At 43.4% G+C, this 21,404-nt stretch overlaps 1 protein-coding gene across 1 annotated transcript in view; it reads right to left on the reverse strand.

The window, feature by feature from the left end:
* NUP93 (nucleoporin 93) overlaps nucleotides 1-21,404 on the reverse strand; it is a 160,871-nt gene that overhangs the window by 50,854 nt on the left and 88,613 nt on the right. Inside the window, exon 4 of the mRNA XM_070760494.1 lies at nucleotides 4,054-4,116. Within this exon, the coding sequence (XP_070616595.1) occupies nucleotides 4,054-4,116 (63 nt within the window). The remainder of the gene's footprint in view (nucleotides 1-4,053; nucleotides 4,117-21,404) is intronic.

Genomic DNA, 21,404 nt, shown 5'->3' on the forward strand with positions numbered 1-21,404 from the left:
AGCATAAAATATTTTCCCTGCTCCCTACATCTCCGTCATGCTTACAAAATTATTACCTTGGATTTCACCTTCTGTACTCCTTCTCTGTAAATAAGAACTCAAGAAGATTCTAAATGCATTCCCCCGCCTCCCCAAGCTTTCATGGATTAAAATTATTTCCAGTAACCAAGGTTCTTGGACTCTGATGCTTTCAAGCCGCAGACAGTAGAATTACGCTAAATGTGATTATTATTATTTTACTCATAATTTATTCATTTCCTTAAAAACCATGTTTGGTTTAGGAAATCCAAAGTGGGAGAACCATTTTGGAGAGCTAATGGGATGGAAAGACGAGAGAGAGAGAGAAAGTCAAGAGATCTTGCAGGGTGAAAAACATAGACCACCCTTGAGTATGGAGAATTGAGTCCCGTTTTAAACTTCTGCCAGATGTCTACACTCGATTATTTCACGTCAGTCATTTCTCTGAGTGACAGCAGCTGGGGGGGGGTTGTCTCTCTCATCACTGGCTACCTAATCTTTTATGCTGAAGAAGGCAGGATGAACCCTTGCTCATTTCATATAAAGCAAGTAAGCTAAATGAAACCAATATTACAGAATAATGGCTAACAATGGCTCAAGCAGGAGATCCGATACTATTTTAGACAATTGGCTGTGTCCAGCCCCTTGTTAAAAACCTCCAGTGGTGGGAGCACCTACAACTTTTGAAGGCAAAGGCCAAAAAAGGTGTGCCCTCCCCACACACATGCGCAAAACCCACTGTGCTGCCGCCTGCGCATAGGCCTCACCGAAGGCTCCAAACTCCTGAAGCCTGGGGATGGCGAAAAACAGGCAAACGGGCCAACTGGAAATTCGTTTCTGAACGTCCAGTTTGCCCGTTGGGCCATTTTTTGCCATCCCGGAAGTTGTGGGAGCTTCATGACTGGAGGCTTCCAAGAAGAGACTGGACTGCCATCTGTCAGAAATGGTGTAGGGTCTCCTGCTTGGGCAGGGGGGCTGGACTAGATGACCTACAAGGTCCCTTCCAACTCTGTTAATCTATTAAATGATCAAAATTCAGACGCTTTGCAATTGACTCATATGTATGACGGCTGCAGGATCCTGGTCATGTGGGTCACCTTTTGTGACCTGACAAGCAAGGTCAATTGGGAAGCCAAATTCACTTAACAGCCAGTGAATCACTGCAGTGATTCACTTAACAACTGTGCCAAGAAAGAAGGTCGTAAAATGGGGAGGCAAAATTCACTTAATGTCTTGCTTAGCAACCGAAACTGTGGCCTCTATTGTGGTCGTAACTCAAGGACTGGCTGCAAGTCCTCAGAACCTAAATTCATCACTGTCGTGTTAGTTCTTTAATGGGGAAAGCACAGACTTCCTGCCAGAGATAAGAGTTTTGATGTTCTCAGCATGGATCCCAGAAAACACATGTTCTCAGAGCCAGCTCCAGATGTGTGGAGGCTAAAAAATCTGAGAATTGCAATTTTGACAGCTGTAGTCCTAACAAATCCTGGGGAACGCCAGCTTGGAGAAAGCTGTATTTAAAGAGATTTGCCAACGGAACTATAAGGCAATGCAGGAATTCAGACAACAGCATGACAAATTCAGAGATAACATTCACCGGGGCATCATCAACTAAAATAGGCATTTAAGTGTTGTTTCTCTCAATTTTATTTCGGCTACCCTTTCACCAATGACTGTATCGGTTCCCTCCCATCCTTCCATATCACTGCTCTTATAATTGCAAATTAACAGTCTGAAGGGCCATTTGACTTATGGGCACAGTGCGATTGTGTGCTTGGAAAGCAGATTAAGTTGCTAGGTCCTGCTTGGGTTGTTAAACCTCGCCTTTCCTCCAGCCGTTGGGGAACTCTTGTCTCAGGATTTCTCTTTACCCTGCAACAATTCTGTCTCTAGACTGGGCAGAGGAAAATAATGAGAAAAAGCACGGGAAAAGTTTCCGTGACTGAGGAGGAACTTGAATCTCCCAAATTCTAATTCCTAACACCTCTGTCTAACTCTCTGCTAACTATGACTTTCTTTGCGTAAACTTAGAGAAGTCTAGTGAAGAGAGAGGACCAGGAGAGACAGGAGAGCAGCCTTCCAATATTTGAGGGGCTACAAATGAGCGGAGGGGGCCAAGCTATTTTCCAAGGCAGCTGAAGACCAGAGAAGGAATAATGGATGGAAACTGATCAGGGAGAGATTCAAACTGGAAATAAGGAGGAATGTTCTGACGGTGAGAGCAATCAACCCATGGAACAGAAGCTGCCTTTGGAAGTTGTGGGAGCTTCATCACTGGAGGCTTTGAAGAAGAAACTGGACCACCACCGCCTGTCAGAAATGGTGTAGGGTCTCCTGTTTGGGCAGGGGGCTGGACTAAGAGACCTGGAGGTTAGGGGACTGGAGGCTAAACATACAATGAACGGTTGCAGGAACTGGACAGGGCTAGTCTGTAAGGGGCGTGCATCAGCGCACTATTGTGCCTACACTTGTTTGGCAAATAATAAAATAAAAATTTAAAAAAATAAAACAAAAATAAATAAATTGATGAGACTCTAGAAAGAGAGCAGAGAAGAGCAACAAAGATGATTAGGGGACTGGAGGCTAAACATACAATGAACGGTTGCAGCAACTGGGCAGGGCTGGTCTAGTGGAGAGAAGGACCAGGGGAGACAGGATAGCAACCTTCCAATATTTGAGAGGCTGCCGCAGAGAGGAAGGGGGGAAGCTATCCTCCAAGGCACCTGAAGTCCAGACAAGAAGAATGGATAGAAACGGAACAAGGAGATATTAAACCTGGGAATAAGATAAATTTCCTGACCGTGAGAGCCATCAGCCAATGGAACAGAAGTCGCCATCAGAGGTTATGGGAGCTTCATCACTGGAGGCTTTCAAGAAGAGACTGGACTGCCATCGGTCAGAAATGGTGTAGGGCCGTGATGGCGAGCCTATGCACGCAGGCCAGAGGTGGCATGCAGAACCCTCTCTGTGGGTATGTGTGCCATCGCCAGCTGCTCTTCTGGTATATGGTGCGCGCATATGTGCTGGCTAGCTGGTTTTCGTGTGCGCTGACATGCCAGAAACCCGAAGATCAGCTGATTAGTGCGCATGAGTATGTCGGCCAGCTAGTCTTTGAGTTTCTGGCACATGTAAAGACAAGCTGGCCAATGCACACATGTGCACTGGTCAGCTGGGTCTTCGGATTTCTGGTGCTCCGGGGTGGGCACACATGCATATGTCCCGGTTTGGAATTTTTATAAATTTGTAATATGCTGTGTAGTGGTTTCACTAAGGTAGTATAAAGCAGTGCTATCATTTCATGTGATCTTGATACTATTCTTCTGTTGATGCAGCCCAGGGCTGCACTGGCTTTTTTTGGCAGCTGCAGTGCACGCCCATCTCATACTTAATGAGGGTTCCACTAAGAACATCTAGATCAGTCGTGGGTTTCATTTACCTTCGCTACGAGTTTGGGAATGGGAGTGTGCGAGTACACATGTGCAGAGCATTTTTATGACATCGGGGCAGGTGGGTGGAGCCTGCTGCCGCTGATACCAGTTTGCCCAAACCAGTGTGAAACGGTAGCAACCCACCGCTGATCTAGATCCCTCTTACCCTTTTGTTTTTTCCTGCCTAAATGGTGTTGGGGGGCTGATTAGTACCCTGAAAGCCCTCCTTTCACTTTTTAATTGATTTTCAACATGTTATAATCAGGTTTAACCTTTATGTACTGCCAAAAATCCTGCTGTGAAGAACATGGATGGTTCCAAAATGACATGGATGGAGTGGGGTGGGGGGGTGGATGGATGGATGGATGGATGGATGGATGGATGGATGGATGGATGGATGGATGGATGGATGGATGGATGGACGGACGAACAGGCAAGTAAATGGATGGATGGATGGATGGATGGGTGGGTGGGTGGGTGGGTGGGTGGGTGGGTGGGTGGGTGGGTGGGTGGATAGAGTAATAGGCAGGTAAAAGGATGGATGGGTGGGTGGGTGGGTAGATGAGTGGACAGACGGACATTATTTTACATTGCTTTCAATACTTACCCGTTTCCTGGACTCTTCAATGGCAGACAGCAAAGCATTATCCTTTTCATTTTTCAGGAATCCCTGTAGGGAAAAGTACAATTTCCATTAAAAATCAGCTTAGCTTGGAAAGGAACATTTGGCACTTCCTATGGAGTTGGTGGTAAGCTCTGCTTGTAAGGTCAGACAACTTTCAGCTTCCATTTGCTTCAAAGAGAACATTCTTTAATGTGGGGGGGGGGGGAGAGAGAGAGAGAGAGGAAAATGCCAGTAAAGTGAATGTGGGCACTGAAATGGGTCAGTCTCCTTTCAAAAAAGTAGCAAACTAAACCATATACACTATTGGTAGTTGAGTGCTGATTTCATTTCTCTTTATTTCTGGACTTGGATTCTGCTTCCTCCCTCCATCCACTTACAAGAACTCTTGATGAAAAACAGGAGGGCGACTGATGAACCGAGATAATAAGTCTCCCTAACCATGTGGAATAAATTTAAAAACTGGAAGAGAATGGTTTAGCCAAGGAACTGGCTGCTCCTTAAGATGTGCAAACATTTGGAAAAAACATATGACTTATCAAATATAATATTATAAAAATGCACCAGAGACAAATTCCTTGTGCGTCCAATCCTACTTGGCCAATAAAGTATTCTATTCTATTCTATTCTATTCTGGATGGACAAGTGGATGGACTATATTGCTGAAGCTAGAAACAGTCATAACTAACATTATACCGAGTAGGACAGGGCAGGGCAGAACTCTTTATTGGCCAAAGAACTTGTCCCCTGTGCATAACTTCACAGTATACATCAATAGTGGGTTCTAAAACCCTTTGCTACCAGTTCAAGCGCACGCGCATGCATAGGAGCTTCCCTGGCAGGTGGGCGGAGCCTCTCATTGCCGGTGCTACCAGTTCGCAGAACCAGGCCGAACCAAGCAACCCGCCGCTGGCGTACGAATCCCAGCGACCAATTAGGTCCCACAGAGTGGGCCTTCTCCGGGTCCCGTCAACTAAGCAATGTCGGTTGGCGGGCCCCAGGGGAAGAGCCTTCTCTGTGGCGGCACCGGCCCTCTGGAACCAACTCCCCCCGGAGATTAGAACTGCCCCTACTCTTCCTGCCTTCCGCAAACTTCTTAAAACCCACCTTGGCCATCAGGCATGGGGGAATTGAAACATCCCCCCCCCTGGGCACGTTGAATTTATATATGGTATGCTTGTGTGTGAGTCTGTTAGTTTGTGGGGGTTTTTTTAAATCTTTAAAATTTTAAATTGTTGATTACTTATGATTTGTCTTTTACATGTTGTGAGCCGCCCCGAGTCTTCGGAGAGGGGCGGCATACAAATCCAAGTAATAATAAATAAATAAATAAATAAATAAACAAGTGATAAATCCTGATCACCATCCTAATTCCAAATTCCAACGATTCTTAATTTTCTTCGCTCTGGGTTGTTAATATGTCACCCCTGGGGAAAAGATGGTTATAAAAACGGAGTCCTTGAAACCAATTCTACAGGAGCCTCCTGGTTGAACAAAAGGTTGGACCAGTGATGGCGAATCCATTTTCTTCTTGCGTGCCAAAAATAGGATGGTGTGTCCACACTAGCGGATCCCTGTGCCACCAGACCAACACCTCCCTGCGTGCCACACTGTTCATGCGCACATCCCTGCGCGTGCTCCCCCTCGTTGGGCTGTTTTTCACCTTCAGGCTTCCTGAAGCTTCTGGAGTGCGAAAAACAGCCCAATGGGCAGACCGGAAGTTTGGGGAAACTGACTTCAAATTTGCCTATTGAGCCATTTTTCACACCCGGGAGGCTTCAGGGCCACAGGCTTGCCATCACAGGGTTAGACTATAACAGTAATGGCAACCCTTTTTTTCCCTTAGGTGCTGAAAGAGTGTGTGTGTGCACTGTTGCGCATGTGCGAGTGCTCACACCCAAAATTCAATGGCCTGGGGAGGGTGAAAATAGCTTCTCCCACTTCCCGGAGACCCTCTGGAGTCCAGAAACAGCCTGTTTCCCAACTTCTGGTGGGCCCAGTAGGCTCGTGTTCCACCTTCCCCAGGCTCCAAAGGCTTCCCTAGAGCCAAAGAAGGATAAAAACGCCCTCTTCCATCCCTCCGGAGGCTCTCTGGAAGCCAAAAACGTCCTCCCAGAGTCTGAGCGAGCCAAAAATCAGCTGGCCGGCACACACATGCACATTGGAGCTGAGCTAGGGCAACGGCTTGTGTGCCAGCAGATATGGCTCTGCATGCCACCTGTGGCACCCATGCTGGACTATAGGAACTCCAAAGGTCCCTTCCAATCCTGTTTTTCTATATTCTAATAAGGCTGGATAATTTGTTGTTTCCCTTTCCCATTTTATAAGGGACGATATCGGGTAAGCAAAGCAGCCCCCACCTTGGAAAATAACAAAATTGATTAAAAAAGAAATAAAACTTGTTGAAAAAAGCCCCGTTACCACACTAAGGAAGAAATGCTTTAAAAGCAAGAGTGAGTTTGACACAGCTGTTAATGTGTTGAATTCAGAGGCCACAAACCAAATGCAAACCTATTGATGGTGAAGGCAAAGGATTGTGAGGCTTATAATCAATTCTGATCTCAGCTCTTTTTTTTCCCAGTTGCTGCTGTTGTTCCATTTCCTGTGTGTGAGCCTCATGGAAAGCAGACCGACAAAGATGCCGGTACAGGCAGTCGTCGACATGCGAACCACCACTGAGCCTAGAATTTCCACGGCTCCACCAAGCAAGTGATTAAGAACATTTTGTCCCAGCTTTTTACAACTTTTCTCCACTGCAATTGTTCAGTGGATAACACCATCTCTAAATGAATTTGCCTCCCCTGTTGATTTGCTTGTCAAGAATATCACAAAAAAGGAGATGATGTGACTCTGGGACATTATTTCAGCCGTCATAAGTCCATGCCAGTGACCAAGCAACCGGATTCTGATCAGGTCGCCGTGGAGGTGTTGCAAGTGTGAAAAGTTGCCATAAATCACTTTTTTTTTTGGTGCCCTTGTGACTTTGAATGGCCACTAAATGTATGGCTGAAAGTCGAGGACTATCTGGGTTCCTTCCAGGTATTTATAGACTTTGTTCATTTATTTGTTTATTTACTTAATTACTTACTTACTTATTTATTTAGACGCATTTGTATGCCGCCCTTCTCCTCATGGACTCAGGGAGGCAAACAACAATAAAATGAATACAAAGATAAAACTCCACAATAAAAAACATTCATCCATCAATCATTCATCAATAGATCGGAGCAAGGTATTGGTGTTCACTGACCCTCCCAGGCCTGCTGGCAAAGCTGTGTTTTTAGGGGTTTTTGGACGGCCAGGAGAGTGAATGTGGTGCGAATCTCCAGGGGAATCTGGTTCCAGAGTGCCGGAGCCACCACAGAGAAGGCCCTCCCCATGGTCCCGCCAGCCGGCATTGTTTGGCTGAAGGGACCCAGAGGAGGCCAACTCTGTGTGATCTGATCGGTTGTTTGGATGTGTGAGGCAGAAGCCGGTCCCGTAAATTGAAGCATTTGTCTGACAGGGAGGCCATTGGGAGGGGGCCTTTCTTCCCCCTACTCTATCATCCCTGCCCTCTTCCTTCCCACTCTCATGCGCTCTAGGACGCCGCACTCACTCTCCTTAATGGCCCAGGCCTTCTAGAGTTATGCTGGAACATAAACACACTCACCAAGGGATGCTAGGGGTCTTACCCCCAAAGTATTTGTTTCCAGAGGGTAAGGCATCTGTGTACTAAGCTTGGTTACATAGAGAAGATTGTAAAGTACAAAATAAAACAGTAAGTAAAAGAGCAATGAGGAGGGAAGGGAAAAGGCAAGGAGGTAGGGAAAAGTAAAGAAAAATAAGCATTGACTACCGATGCTACCTGTTGCAGTGAAATAAGGCATTACCATCAAATCACCGCTTTTTGTTTTTCCATAATAATATGAACAAAGGGGCAGGAAGCATGGTCACTGAAAATTATTAACTGTCTCCTAAGCCACTGGGGCTCCCATCGAGAGGCATGCGGATGTGATAATATGCCTATCAATAGGTTCCTTGGCACACGGCAAGGTTCCTGCCATACCAAATTCCATTCTTAATTTTAAAAAAAAATGAATGGAAATCTGTCTCAACATAACTCGCATGGCTAACGATGCCTCTGTAGGCCGATGTAGATGCCACGGGCATTTTTTAGAAATCAGAAGACAGACAGCTGCAGCCGAGTCCCGGAGAGGGTGATAATGGGACACATCAGTGGTGGGATACAAAGGAAAATTACTATTGGTTCTATGGAAGTGGCTTGGTGGGCGTGGCAGGAGAAGGATACTGCAAAATTCCCACTTCCTCCTGATCAGCTGAGACTCAGGAACCAAAAATAGATGGGGCGGGGCCAGTGAGAGATGCATTTACTGGTTCTCTGAACTACTCGAAATTCCCGCTATTGGTTCTCCGAAGTAATCAAAATTTCCACTACCGGTTCTCCTGACTACTCAAAATTCTCTCTATCAGTTCTCTGAACTACTCGAAATTTCTGCTAGTGGTTCTCCGAACTAGAAAGGAGGGAGGGAGGGAGGGAGGGAGGGAGGGAGGGAGGAAGGAAGGAAGGAAGGAAGGAAGGAAGGAAGGAAGGAAGGAAGGAAGGAAGGAAGGAAGGAAGGAAGGAAGGAAGGAAAGGATTAACCAGCATAACCCGGGATCATTGGTCATATTGTGAAATTTAGCAGACATTGTAAGCCCTTAAGGGAACAGTAAAAATGTCCACAGAGCAGAAAAGTAGTAAATGGTGTTCTTCACCTATTATAAAACCAAACGTAATATGTGAACCTAGCTGCAACATTCAACTTTCAAAAATTTAAAGGTTGGAGCTGGATTAGATGTTTCAAAAATTAGCAGTGTCACTTTCCATCTCTGCTTAAGGTACACTGTGGACTCCTCAACAGCTTCATAAGGAAACTGTAATAAGGAGAAAAGCTAATGGTAACTTAATCTCCTGAAGGACGAGCAGTTTGAGCTGGAGGGTAGGGTAGAGTTAAACATGTCATCAGTTTGGAATCATTGAGCAGCCACAAGAAACCCATTTCCGTTCCCCCGTGAATTCTGTTAACCCTTATCCAGCCCCTATTTAGCTTGCAACACAAAAACAACCGGGAACAGGAGCTGAGTTCAAAACACTAAATGTGTATTCTTCCCTCCCATACACAAAAATCTGGGCAACTAATAGTACAAGCTAAAATGGTGCAAGATAAGAATCAATGTAATTCATGGGAGTGAGGGGTGCATGGGTCTTTTGTGGCTGTGCAATGATTCCAAACTGGTGATGCATTTAACCCCGCCCTCCATCTCCTCCATCTTCTCTCCAATGTGCAGCCACAGACAGCTGCAGGTAGACAGTCTGTTCCGTTCCTAGGAAGCAGGACACAATGGAGTATTCAAAACAAACAAACACAATGTTAAAAAGTTATGATATTTATGTAGTTACTTGCCAAGAACATCTACCGATAGATAGATAGATAGATAGATAGATAGATAGATAGATAGATAGATAGATAGATAGATAGATAGATAGATAGATAGATAGATAGATTATTTATTTGATTGATTGATTGATTGATTGATTGATTGATTGATTGATTTGTATGCCGCCCCTCTCCGGAGACTTGGGGAGGCTCACAAAAATAGTAAAAAACAATATTATGGCGGAACAAATCTAATATTAAAAAGAAGCATATAAAACCCCTATCATATTCAAAAAACCAAACAACACATACATACCAAACATAAATATAAAAAAGCCTGGGGGAAGGTGTCTCAACTCCCCCATGCCTGGCGGTAAAGGTGGGTCTTGAGTAATTTATTAAAATTAAAGTAACCAAAATATTTTTACAATCCCCAAGGTATGTCACAATTTTTGAGCACCCCTAATGTTTGGAAATTAAAAGTTGAAAAAAATTGACACACCCTAAATTCACTTTTGGAATTTGGTGGGATTATTATTGGAAATACAGTAGATTTCCAAACTTGAGAGGCGTAGCCTCAGTAACCTAGGTGTCATCCAAATGCAAGCATTCAAACAAACCCTACATTGTCGCTGCTTTCAAGTGCTGGTACTTCCCAAAGATTCATTTCCCATTTACCTACTTTCAGTAGCATGGCTAGATGTGGTATTCAGCCGGTTCGGACCCGTTTGGAGCAAACTGGTAGCAGCAACTTGCTCTGTCCACCTGCCCCGGTGCTATGCCGTCCTATTTAGGCACATTTTGAAGCTGCGTATACATGGGTGCAAAGCATATGCACAAGCAAAGCGCATGCATGGATGGCCACATGAACTCACATTTGCAAACCAGTCGTCAGTGTTCCAAATAGCATCTCATATGAGATTCGACTACTGTAACGCTCTCTACATGGGGCTACCTTTGAAAAGTGTTCGGAAACTTAAGATCGTGCAGAATGCAGCTGCGAGAGCAATCATGGGCTTCCCAAGGCATGCCCATGTTACACCAACACTCCGCAGTCTGCATTGGTTGCAGATCAGTTTCCGGTCACAATTCAAAGTGTTGGTTATGACCAATAAAGCCCTTCATGGCATCGGACCAGAATATCTCCGGGACCGCCTTCTGCTGCACGGATCCCAGTGACCAGTTAGGTCCCAGAGTTGGCCTTCTCTGGGTCCCGTCGACTAAACAATGTTGTTTGGCGGGTCCCAGGGGAAGAGCCTTCTCTGTGGCGGCCCCAACCCTCTGGAACCAGCTCCCCCCTGAGATTAGAACTGCCCCCACCCTCCTTGCCTTTCGTAAACTCTTTAAAACCCACCTCTGCCGTCAGGCATGGGGGAATTGAGACATCTCCCCCGGGCCTACACAATTCATGTATGGTATGTTTGTGTATATGTCTGCTTTAATAACGGTTTTTTTAAAATGTTTTTAAATTATTAGATTTGTCTTAATTGTTTTATTGTTGATGTGAGCCGCCCCAAGTCTACAGAGAGGGGTGGCATACAAATCTAATAAATGAATGAATGAATGAATGAATGAATGAATGAATGAATGAATGAATGAATGAATGAATGAATGAATATGAGACTCTAGAAAGGATTTGTTATGGCTACATCTCTAACTCCCTCGTGCAGGAGCTCCTCCCAAATTCCCACAGCACTAATACATTCTACAGGGGGTGGACAAACAAAACACTTGACTTTTTAGCATCATAATGTTTGAACATGTTCAAATCAATCAAAACCTGACATATTTTAATGTTTTAAAAAAAAATTATGTTATTTGATATGTTTTTTTAAACTACCTTTTTTTTAACAGAAATTTAAGGAAATTGGTTATAACCTTATAGAAATGGCAGACCTCTCACACTTTCAAAGAGGCCAAAGTGTAACAGAAAGTGCCCGAATGTTTGGCGTTTCAAGAGGCAATGTCTCAAAAGTAATGACTGCTTTTGAAAGAGACGGGAAAACGTCCTCAGCCAAGCACAGGTCTGGTCGAAAGTCGAAGTTGTCTGAGAGAGACTGTCGGACTCTAAAGTGAATTGTTGGAGCGGGTTGCAAGACCGCAGCTCCTAAAATCACTGCAGAGCTCAATAGACACGTACAGAACCCAGTTTCCACAAAAACTGTTCGAAGGGAGCTTCGCAAATCTGGATTCCACGGAAGAGCTGCAAGGCATTTCCATTTTTTTGTCCACCTCCTGTACACCCTAATAGGAGCTGGAGTGGCGCAGTGGTTAAGAGTACAGTACTGCAGGCTACTTCAGCTAACTGCTAACTGTAGTTCAGCAGTTCAAATCTCATAACCAGCCTTCCATCCTTCCGAGGTCGGTAAAATGAGGACCCAGATTGCTGGGGGCAATAGGCTGACTCTGTAAACCGCTTAGAGAAGGCTGTAAAAGTACCATGAAGCGGTATATAAATCTAAATGCTAATGCCAATATGTGGCAGGCCAAAGTCTCCAAATCAAACGATGGCTTCGGACTGACACCAGCAGGGAAAGTAAGTGAATACCACCTCTGAGCATAGTTTATATAATCCAGGAACATGTTTCATACATTGCTCATGACTGAAATCCAAACGTTATTGCACTCTCTAATCTGATTATTTAAATCCAGCTACTCGGCGTTTTTACAAAGCAATAGTTCGCCGGAATTTTGAGAGCTGTGCTTGCAAAGTTTCTGTGTCCAATGGTTAAATGTCTTTTCTTTACGGTCCTTAGATCTCTCTTGGAACCACCCACAGCCACATTCCCCTTTTCATATCGCTCTGATGATTAATCCACTACCTGCCTTAAGTCTCCCCCTTCCTCTCTGCCACTGATTTGGAGTGAAGCTTGCGGCCTGAAGCTACTAATTTACTGCCGCAGAGTCAGGATTTTCTTGGCAATCCTATTCATAGCCTTCAAAGTGTCAGAAGAGGGCCAATTCACACTCTACGTGACAGGCAGCTTATTCGTTACTCTGCAGCCCGGATAGAGTAAAGCCAAAGGGAAAAAACCCACGTCTCCAAACACTTTGGAGAAGACTCGGTCTGTCATTATGAGAAGGCTTTTGTGTGTCTGTGCATGTCAAAAAAGATTCAGAACCAAAGGTGCTTTTCAAAACCGGACCTCCTTTTGTTTTTCCTTGAAGGTGTTCTGAAGTAGCTTCTTAGACGAGAAGCGAAAGGAAGAAACAAAACTCTAGCTGCCTTTTGAAAAATGCAACTTTGGTGACAACCAAGCTCAGACAGAGAGCACCAGGTTTCACGCCAAAGTTTCAAATTAAGGACCAAATATGACAAAACAACTGTTGATCTGTGCTCTCCTTGAGAAGGAGATTTGAGAGAACGTTTTTTTAAAAAAAATACTATAGTAGAATAGAATAGAATAGAATGGAATGGAATGGAATAGTTGGAAGGGACCTTGGAGGTCTTCTAGCCCAACCCCCTGCTTAAACGTATGACACAAGCCTGTTGGGCCCATTTTTTGCCATGCACAGGCTCCAGAGGCTTTCCTGAAGCCTTGGGAGGATGAAAAACGACCCAATGGTACAAGACATTTATTTGTGAACTTCGGTAGGCCCGTTGGGTCCGTTTTTTGCCCTGCAAGGCTCCAGAGGCTTACCTGAAGCCTGAGGAAGGTGAAAACGACCTCCCACCTGCCCTCCAGAAGGCCCAAAACCAGCTGTCCATGCACACTGGGGCTGACATAAGGCAACGCCTCCTGTAGTCTCAGATATGGCTCGGCATGCCACCTGTGGCATGAGTGCCGTAGGTTTGACATCATGGCAGTAGTGGGTTCTAAATATTACCAGTTCATGTGCAATGCTCGCATACACTCATGACACTTCTGCGCATGCACAGAAGTTGTTGTGGCCCGTTCGCGTCCTGCGCAATTAGTAATGGACCCAGAGGGCTCAGAGATAGTACAGGCATCCTGTGTTCCTGGCATCCAAGACTGACACCAAAGAGATCGTGGTATCAGAGGCTGAAGAGCAACCAGGGTCTTCTGCACCTCCTGAAATGCGTGACTCTTCTTGATGCTAGGATTCACAGGGCCTCTAGGAGGCATGAGTGGTTACTCAGGAGGAGGCTTCCTTGAGAGTAGCACTGCTGGCTACTGGGTCACGCTATTTAAGGGGAAGTCACACGATGCTTTGGCGCAGATAACAACGCACTTCATTCCAGAAATCTTCTTGCAGCATGTGTCTTCGGCTTATGTTTAAAAGAACCACATTCTTGGCTGCAGTAATTAGCTCAGGGCTTCCACCCAACCTCTGTAAGCCTATGCCACTGAATCTTGTTTCAACTTGGTAATTACTGTCGTGTTTATCTCTTCTTGGGACTCTGGCCAGCTGATAAAGACTTTATAATCAGTGCAGTGAAGCTTTTTACCTTCTTTTTGAAAAGACTCAATCTGCCTAAGACTTTTGTAAATAGTAAAATCTTTAGTAATTAATCCAGTAGTGTGCATCTTATTTTGGGGAGCTCGACACTGGGACAGAACACAAGTGTTCCTGGTGGGTAGACCAGCCTTCTGGGAGGCTGGAAAGAACCTCCCACCACTGGTGTTACCGGTTCTTAAAACTGGCGCACTGGAGCAAAGTCTTTAAAATCTCCCGGTCAAGTCACACTGGTCACCAGAGAGCAATTTTCCCATTATAGCAATATTTACGGCAATATTTACACTTCCCCAAAACACTTCTCTTTGTTTTCATTTGCTGTGGGTGCATTTCCTCTTTAGCGATAGGCAACAGGCCCCTGTAACAGTATTTAGAAAAAGGCAAAGCCATTCAGAATAACCAGATTAAAATTTTAGATTCACAGAATGGGAATAATTGTCTCCACATTGTTTTGTAGGCTTTTAAGCCTTTTGCATTCTTCTTTAGGCGCATATCTGAATGCTAATGCATATGAAAGTAGCTAGTGTAGTAAGAGCTACTTCCCTTAATTACATTTTTCATCTAATTGTATCTGTACTCTAAGATGCATGAAAATAAAATTAGCCGTACAAGGTATTCGTTCCTTATGGGTTGGTTGGGTTGGCTCCCAACTCTTTAGGAAATCGAATAAAATGAAAACAGAAGCCAGAGCTGCCGAGAGATTGAAATGTTTTAAGACGAGCATCCTGAAAAGGTCATTCTCGAAATGTCAGTGAGGTTGGAGAGAGGGGAAGAATCTGAAGAAACGCCTGATTTTGACGTGGGGATATTTCTCTTTCGGGTTTATTAAAATGCAGATGAGTTGCTTGCCTTCCTAATGACAAATGAAAATGTTCTGAGGAGGCCATAGGCAATCACCCAGGAAATAAATGGACCCTCAGTTAGAATTAGACAGTAAATATGCTTTTTATGCTCAATTTTTAAAAGGGGAAAAAAACTGTCAGTTACTAGTTGTCTGCTGATATGCACTGCCAAATCATATCTGCAGAATAAATGATATAATTCCTATGAAAATCTTTTAAACCAAGATTTTACAACTGAAAAGTGAAATGTGAAGTCAGATTGGATTTTAAATTTGATTAGGATCCTTTTCTAGCTACCACCTACCTACCTACCTATGGTACCTATCTATCATCCATTTATCTGTCTATCACCTTAAATAGATAGATCACCATTATTATCTATCATCCATCTCTTTATCTATCTTCTTTTATCAGCTATCATCACTATCATCCATATATATATGTTCTATCTTTCTCTATCTCTATCTATCTATCTATCTATCTATCTATCTACCTACCTACCTACCGTACCTACCGTACCTACCGTACCTACCATACCTACCTACCTACATACCTACATACATACATATATCTAATCTCTTCTTCCTTCTATCACCTACCATCCCTATGATCACTATCATCCATCCATCCACCACCTTAAATAGATAAATCACCATTATCATCTATCTATCTATCTATCTATCTATCTATCTATCTATCTATCTATCTATCTATCTATCTATCTATCTACTCTATCTTCTTCCTTCTATCACCAATTATCATCACTATCATCCATCTATCATCTATCTGTCTGTCTATCTTTCTTAAACAGATATATCTATCACCATCATCATCTATGATCCATCTGTCTTTCTATCTCTCATATATGTGTGTACGTGCATGTGTGTAACATATTTTTGCTGATAATGAAAAGGAAGAGACTACTATAGATCTATTTCAAGCTAGCCACACCCTTATATATATCCTTCTATCACCTATCTATCATCTCTATCTAACCATCCATCCATCCATATGCCACACATTTTGCCAACAGGTGGTTTTAGCTGGCTTACAAGGTAAAAACAACAATGCAAGACATTAAAATGTTAAAACAAATGGATATCAACTTTAAATTTAACAAAGATGGCTAAGGAAGCAAGCAAAATGCAAATGAGATAGAGGCAGAGTTTCTTTCACTCCACAGCCACCTCCAGTATGGAATGGCTCAAGCAGGTCCCCGCAGATCAACTGGCAGAGTCATTTTCAAAGACCCTCCTGGAAAGGGTTGTTTTCTTTAACATTGCCGGATTTCCGTGTTTAAAAAACACCAACAACTTGCTTCCACCTGTTACCATAGAGAAAATCAGGCTGAGCAAACTATGCATGGAGTTTTTAGAATGTCAGCTGCACCACTGGAAATGCAGGTGAGATCAAGGAGACCTGTTTGCATCTGGGGAGGATCCAGAAGTTAAGCACCTGCAGGTTATCCCAAAGAGTTTGGGCATTACACCTGCAGGATAAACAACTGGATTGCAAACTACGCCAACAGTCTCCTTCTTCTTTTACCATTCAGACCACCTGAGCCACCAGAGGGACAGAAGCTGTGCAGGAGATTAGAGTCTGGTTAGAGTTCAGTACTGCAGGCTACTTCTGCTGATCACCAGCTGCCAGCAGCTTGGCAGATCGAATCTCACCAGGCTCCAGGTTGACTCAGCCTCCCATCCTTCCGAGGCATAAAATGAGGACCCAGATTGTTGGGGGCAATATGCTGCCTCTGTAAACTTTACAGAGAAGACTGTAAAGCACTGTGAAGCGGTATTTAAATCTAAGTGCTATTGCTATTGAGCTCCGTTTTTGCTGGGAGAGGGTTTCAGGAGGCTGTCACAGCGGAAAATGGAGCTCAGGAGACCGTTTTTTTCTGGCAGAGCACTTGGGTGGCCACAGGCATCCCAACACCAGTGATGTCAAGCTGCCAGCACCCAGCCTAGAAATTGTCACCCTGGCCCTCTGAGATCAAACACAACCTTGATGAGGTTCTCAATAAAATTGAGTTTGACACCCCTGCTCTAAAGAGTGTTGGGCAGGTAATATTAATATAATAACATAGTTGGAAGGGACCTTGGAGGTCTTCTAGTCCAACCCCCTACTTAGGCAGGAAACCCTACACCACTTCAGAAAAATACTTATCCAACATCTTCTTAAAATCGTCCAGTGTTGAGGAATTCACAACTTCTGGAGGCAAGCTGTTCCACTGATTAATTGTTCTAGCTGTCAGGAAATTTCTCCTTAGTTCTAAGTTGCTTCTCTCCTTGATTAGTTTCCACCCATTGCTTCTTGTTCTACCCTCAAGTGCTTTGGAGAATAGCTTGATTCCCTCTTCTTTTGTGGCAGCTCCTGAGATATTGGAAGACTGCTCTCATGTCTTCCTTGGTCCGTTTTTTTTTATTAAACTAGCTACCACCTCAACAGTTTGAGAGAAGTTTTAATTTCCCTTTTATTTCAGTGCCTTGGCTATGCTTTGCTCCTAGTTTGGTCAGAATCAGTCTCCATCTCTTCCTTCTATCTTCTTTCTCCTTCTCTCCCCCTTCCTTCTTTCCTCCCCTCCTTCTCTTCTGCCTTTATTAATTGGATTTCTATGCTGCCACTCTCCAAAGACTCTTCTACTTCCTCCTCTTTCTCCCTCTTAACCATTCTGAGTGATTCTTATTCTGGTTCATTTCATATTTAACAGACTGGTAATATATTCCCATACATTTTTAAACTGTCGGTCTCTCTTCTAAATTAATTATTTTTATATCAATTATATATATGTAATTCTTTACTCTGGGTATATGCTATTAATCTAATGCTGCCTCCTCAAAACTTAATTTTGTCATCTAGGTCTACCACCATTTATTCTCCATTGTCTTTTTTTAGGGTCATTCTAATTTAATTTCTAGGTATATTCATTTTCTGAGTCAACCTTGAGACAGTCAGGATCGAACTGCTGACAGTCAGCGGAATTAGCCTGCAATACTGCGTTCTAACCACTGTGCCACCACAGCTATTGTTTGTAAGAGTAGGAGGGTTGTAAGTCACTTATTTCTATGACACTGTAATATCAAAGAGTCACTAAGTGACATATACATCTCAGCTTATATTCCTTAAGACTCCTCAGCTACTGTATAAGCCATGATGTCAAACCCATGACACGCACATCGAAAGTGACACATCGTGAAGATCTGTGTGGCACGTCAGCATTTACTACCACCCAACAATACGCAATACCACACCCGTTCTCGTTCAGTTTTTGGAGGCCGTGTATAAAAGAAGTGTGCTCTCGCACAGCCATCAGACCTTCCGAAAATTATTTCACTCCTATTTCATTGTTGGTAATTATTTCATGTTTCATTGTATTAACGGTAGCACCACGCAGCATTGTGTGCAGTATTTTTTTCCAAATTAACAAACAAATATAGACGGGCGGGTGCGCATGGGATTGCAGGATCGAGTTGGGCGTTTTCCAAATTTTAGACCCGCTGAGCCCAAAAGGTTCACGTCAACTATATTTATTTATTTATTATTTATTTAATTTATTTATTGGATTTCTATGCCGCCCCTCTCCGAAGACTCGGGGCAGCTTACAACATATCATAAAAACAATAAATTACAGTGGCAGTCTAATTAATTAACTAAATAACTGACCTAAAATCCCTAATTTTTTTTTAAAAAATCATATTCTAATAAGCTCAGAATTTAAGTCGTCTGTTTCAGCCAAGAATGACTCGGACCGTTCAAAACAAGGGGAACAGCAACCCCCGAATTGGTTGGGCACACAAAATCATCATTTAGCCAGAGGGGGCGCTAAATGGTTAGCACTGTCACCGGGCAACATTCCTGGATGGTTGCTGACGCCATTTTGTTTCCTTTATTTTATTCACCGGTTTTATTTAAGCTGCCCTCGGGGGCTTTTGGGGGGGTCGGGAAAGGGAGGGAAGGTAGGATCGCAAGGCTTATAACAGATTTGTTTTATTGGCTAATTAAAGTCCCTGCTCTCACTTAGGCAAAATTGATAACATTATTCAGTCTCCGATCGTCTCCTCCTCCTCCTCCTCCCTTTGCAATTTTGTTCAGGCGCCATTCCCCCTGATTTTGATAAATAAAACCAATAAATTAATGTTCACAGTGTGTGAGTGGATCATGCAAATGGCTGCTAAGGATTTGTTTAGCACCCTTTGTTTTACTCTACTCCAGGTGTTTCGTTTTGCATTGATACCCTGCTAAAAAGAACAACAATATTATTTATTTATTTGTTCGATTTGTTTGTGAATTTGGGTGCCAGACATTAGGGCTCTCCATCTGCATTTCTCCCACAAAAATACCCATGTGAGGAAGGAAGACGTTATATTTCGAAATGAAAGGGATGGTATTCCAAAGAAGGAGCGGCGTAAACTTTTTAAACGACAAAACATAAATATATTTAACCAATAACATCCCCAATTTCTACTTTTCTCAGTACTTGAGGACTAATCACTTTAAAATTTCAGTTATGTTTGCTGCTTGGAATTCAGAAACAAAAAAGAAAAGATAACCAATTTATCTACCACAGAATAATAAAATAAGAGAGTTGGAAGGGACCTTGGAGGTCTTCTAGTTCAACCACCTGCTTAAGTAGGAGACCCAACCCCATTTCAGACAAGTGGATGTTTGTCTCTTTTTACAAGCTTCCAGTGATGGAGAATCCACAATTGGGCTGGAAAGCTATAGGTTTGGAATTCTTAAATTTTAATTCATGGTCCAGACCTGAATTTGGGATTAATACGAAGCTAAATCTGGAGTAAATCCATATAAGACAATATTATCAGAACAAAAGTTTCCAGCTGGTTCGGAGTTTTCTGAACCATTCTGAAATTTCTCAGAAATAAACTGCTCTGAGCTGAGATACTAAATGTTTTTAGTATTAGCTGCGTCCAGTGAGGATAAACACAGAAATCTGTGTTTTAAAAATTGTGAAATGTCCCATAGCTCTGTAAGCCACCCTCTGTGTACAGAAAAATGCAACGTGATAACAAACCATGCTTCATATCTTCTGGACTAGCCATTCTGGCATTCATATTATACTTTCAACCAAATACATGTTTTATGAATGGCCACAAAATATAATCCTTGGGCAAATGCCCAGGCGTAATTAGCACTTCCTCAGATTTCTCCAGCCAAACGTTAATAGTGATAGAAGCGATAACCATTTGATGTATAAGGCTGCTAATCAAAATTAATTCAGGGAAATCCTACCAATTCCAATCGCGTTAATCAATGCACCTTCTCAGAACTGAGAAATGCCAGAACTTGAGTAATAATTTCAGGGGCATAATTGAGTAATAATTTCAGAATCATTCTTCACCAACCAGATTTAAAAAGTTTTTCCCCTTATTTCATTTATTAATTTATTAAAGGAATTCTTTCTGAATCTGGAGCCAACGTGATCTGAACCAGCGAGAGCATCTTTCTCTAAATGAGCAGGGGAACGCCCTAAATCAGCTCGAGTCGTTGTGATGCCATTTTATGGCGTTGTGATGCCATTTTATGGTGTGGGTGCTGCCATTTTAGTAGTACAGTTGGTGCCTTGATGGGTGTGGGGGGGGGGAGACAGAGGGGGGTGGGAGAAAGAAGAATCATCTCCTTTTGCAAGCATCTCCGATTTATTTCGTTCCTGCTGGTTACGTTGAGCCCTGCTACTTAAGTTTGGAGGGGCAGGAAGTCAACGCCTGATCTATAAGGACCCCGCCTTAATTCTGCGCAGTCGAGATAGTTTGGGAGGCATGTGGAAATAAATACCCTTTATGCAGGTATATAGAAAGTGGAAGGACCACTCTCCACCCGTGCCCCACCCTATACCACCATTAAAGCAGGTCGCATTTCTGGAAAAGGAAGAAAAGGGAAATATTGACTTGATTCCTTGCTTTCCCTTCCGGAAGACACAGTTCAGCAAATTTTACCAGGTCTCTTTGTTTCACGGCAGAGATGCCAACAAGTTAGTCATTGAAGAAGGGAATCTTGGAGGCTCTCCGTTTGGATGCCAACGGATCGAAGCGAGACTTTTGCCGTTCCGTTGCGGTAGGTTTGACCTGAGTGGCATAACACACCCCACTATTTCATTTTATTTCATTGGGAAGCCCACCCACCACCCACGCAATTAACGCTGCAGCAGACCCTGCACTCACATTTCTGAGATTTAAAAAAAGAAAATCAAATCCCTCTTCGCTCTCTGCCATGTTCACTCCCACTTTTTTTCCCCCTTTAAGACCGAGATCTCTGGAGTTCTCAGTTAGGAAGACTTTTTACACCTTTTCATTTTTTTTGTTTTTAAAAAAAGCACAATTCACTTCTACAGGCTGATTTTGATAGCACACGCATGTTCTTGCACGTGGGCAGAGTTCGGAACTTCGCATAACACCCCCCCCCCCCCCCATTCTCTTAAACATGTCATACATATGTGTTCCATATCAATTTTTTCCCCCTTGTCCATTCCACCCACTCGTTAAGCTTGGGTTCCTTTAAGCTTCGAGGCTTATGGCAGTTTTTAAATATGACCCTTCGTTTTCCCTCGGAGCCCAGAGTAACCTGTTTGCAGCTGAAGCATTCGAGATTCTTGTGAAAGGGAAGATTGGCATGGTGTGTAGCACACACACACCCAATC

Source organism: Erythrolamprus reginae, chromosome 9, assembly GCF_031021105.1.
Source record: "Erythrolamprus reginae isolate rEryReg1 chromosome 9, rEryReg1.hap1, whole genome shotgun sequence".
Taxonomy (NCBI): Eukaryota; Metazoa; Chordata; class Lepidosauria; order Squamata; family Dipsadidae; genus Erythrolamprus; species Erythrolamprus reginae.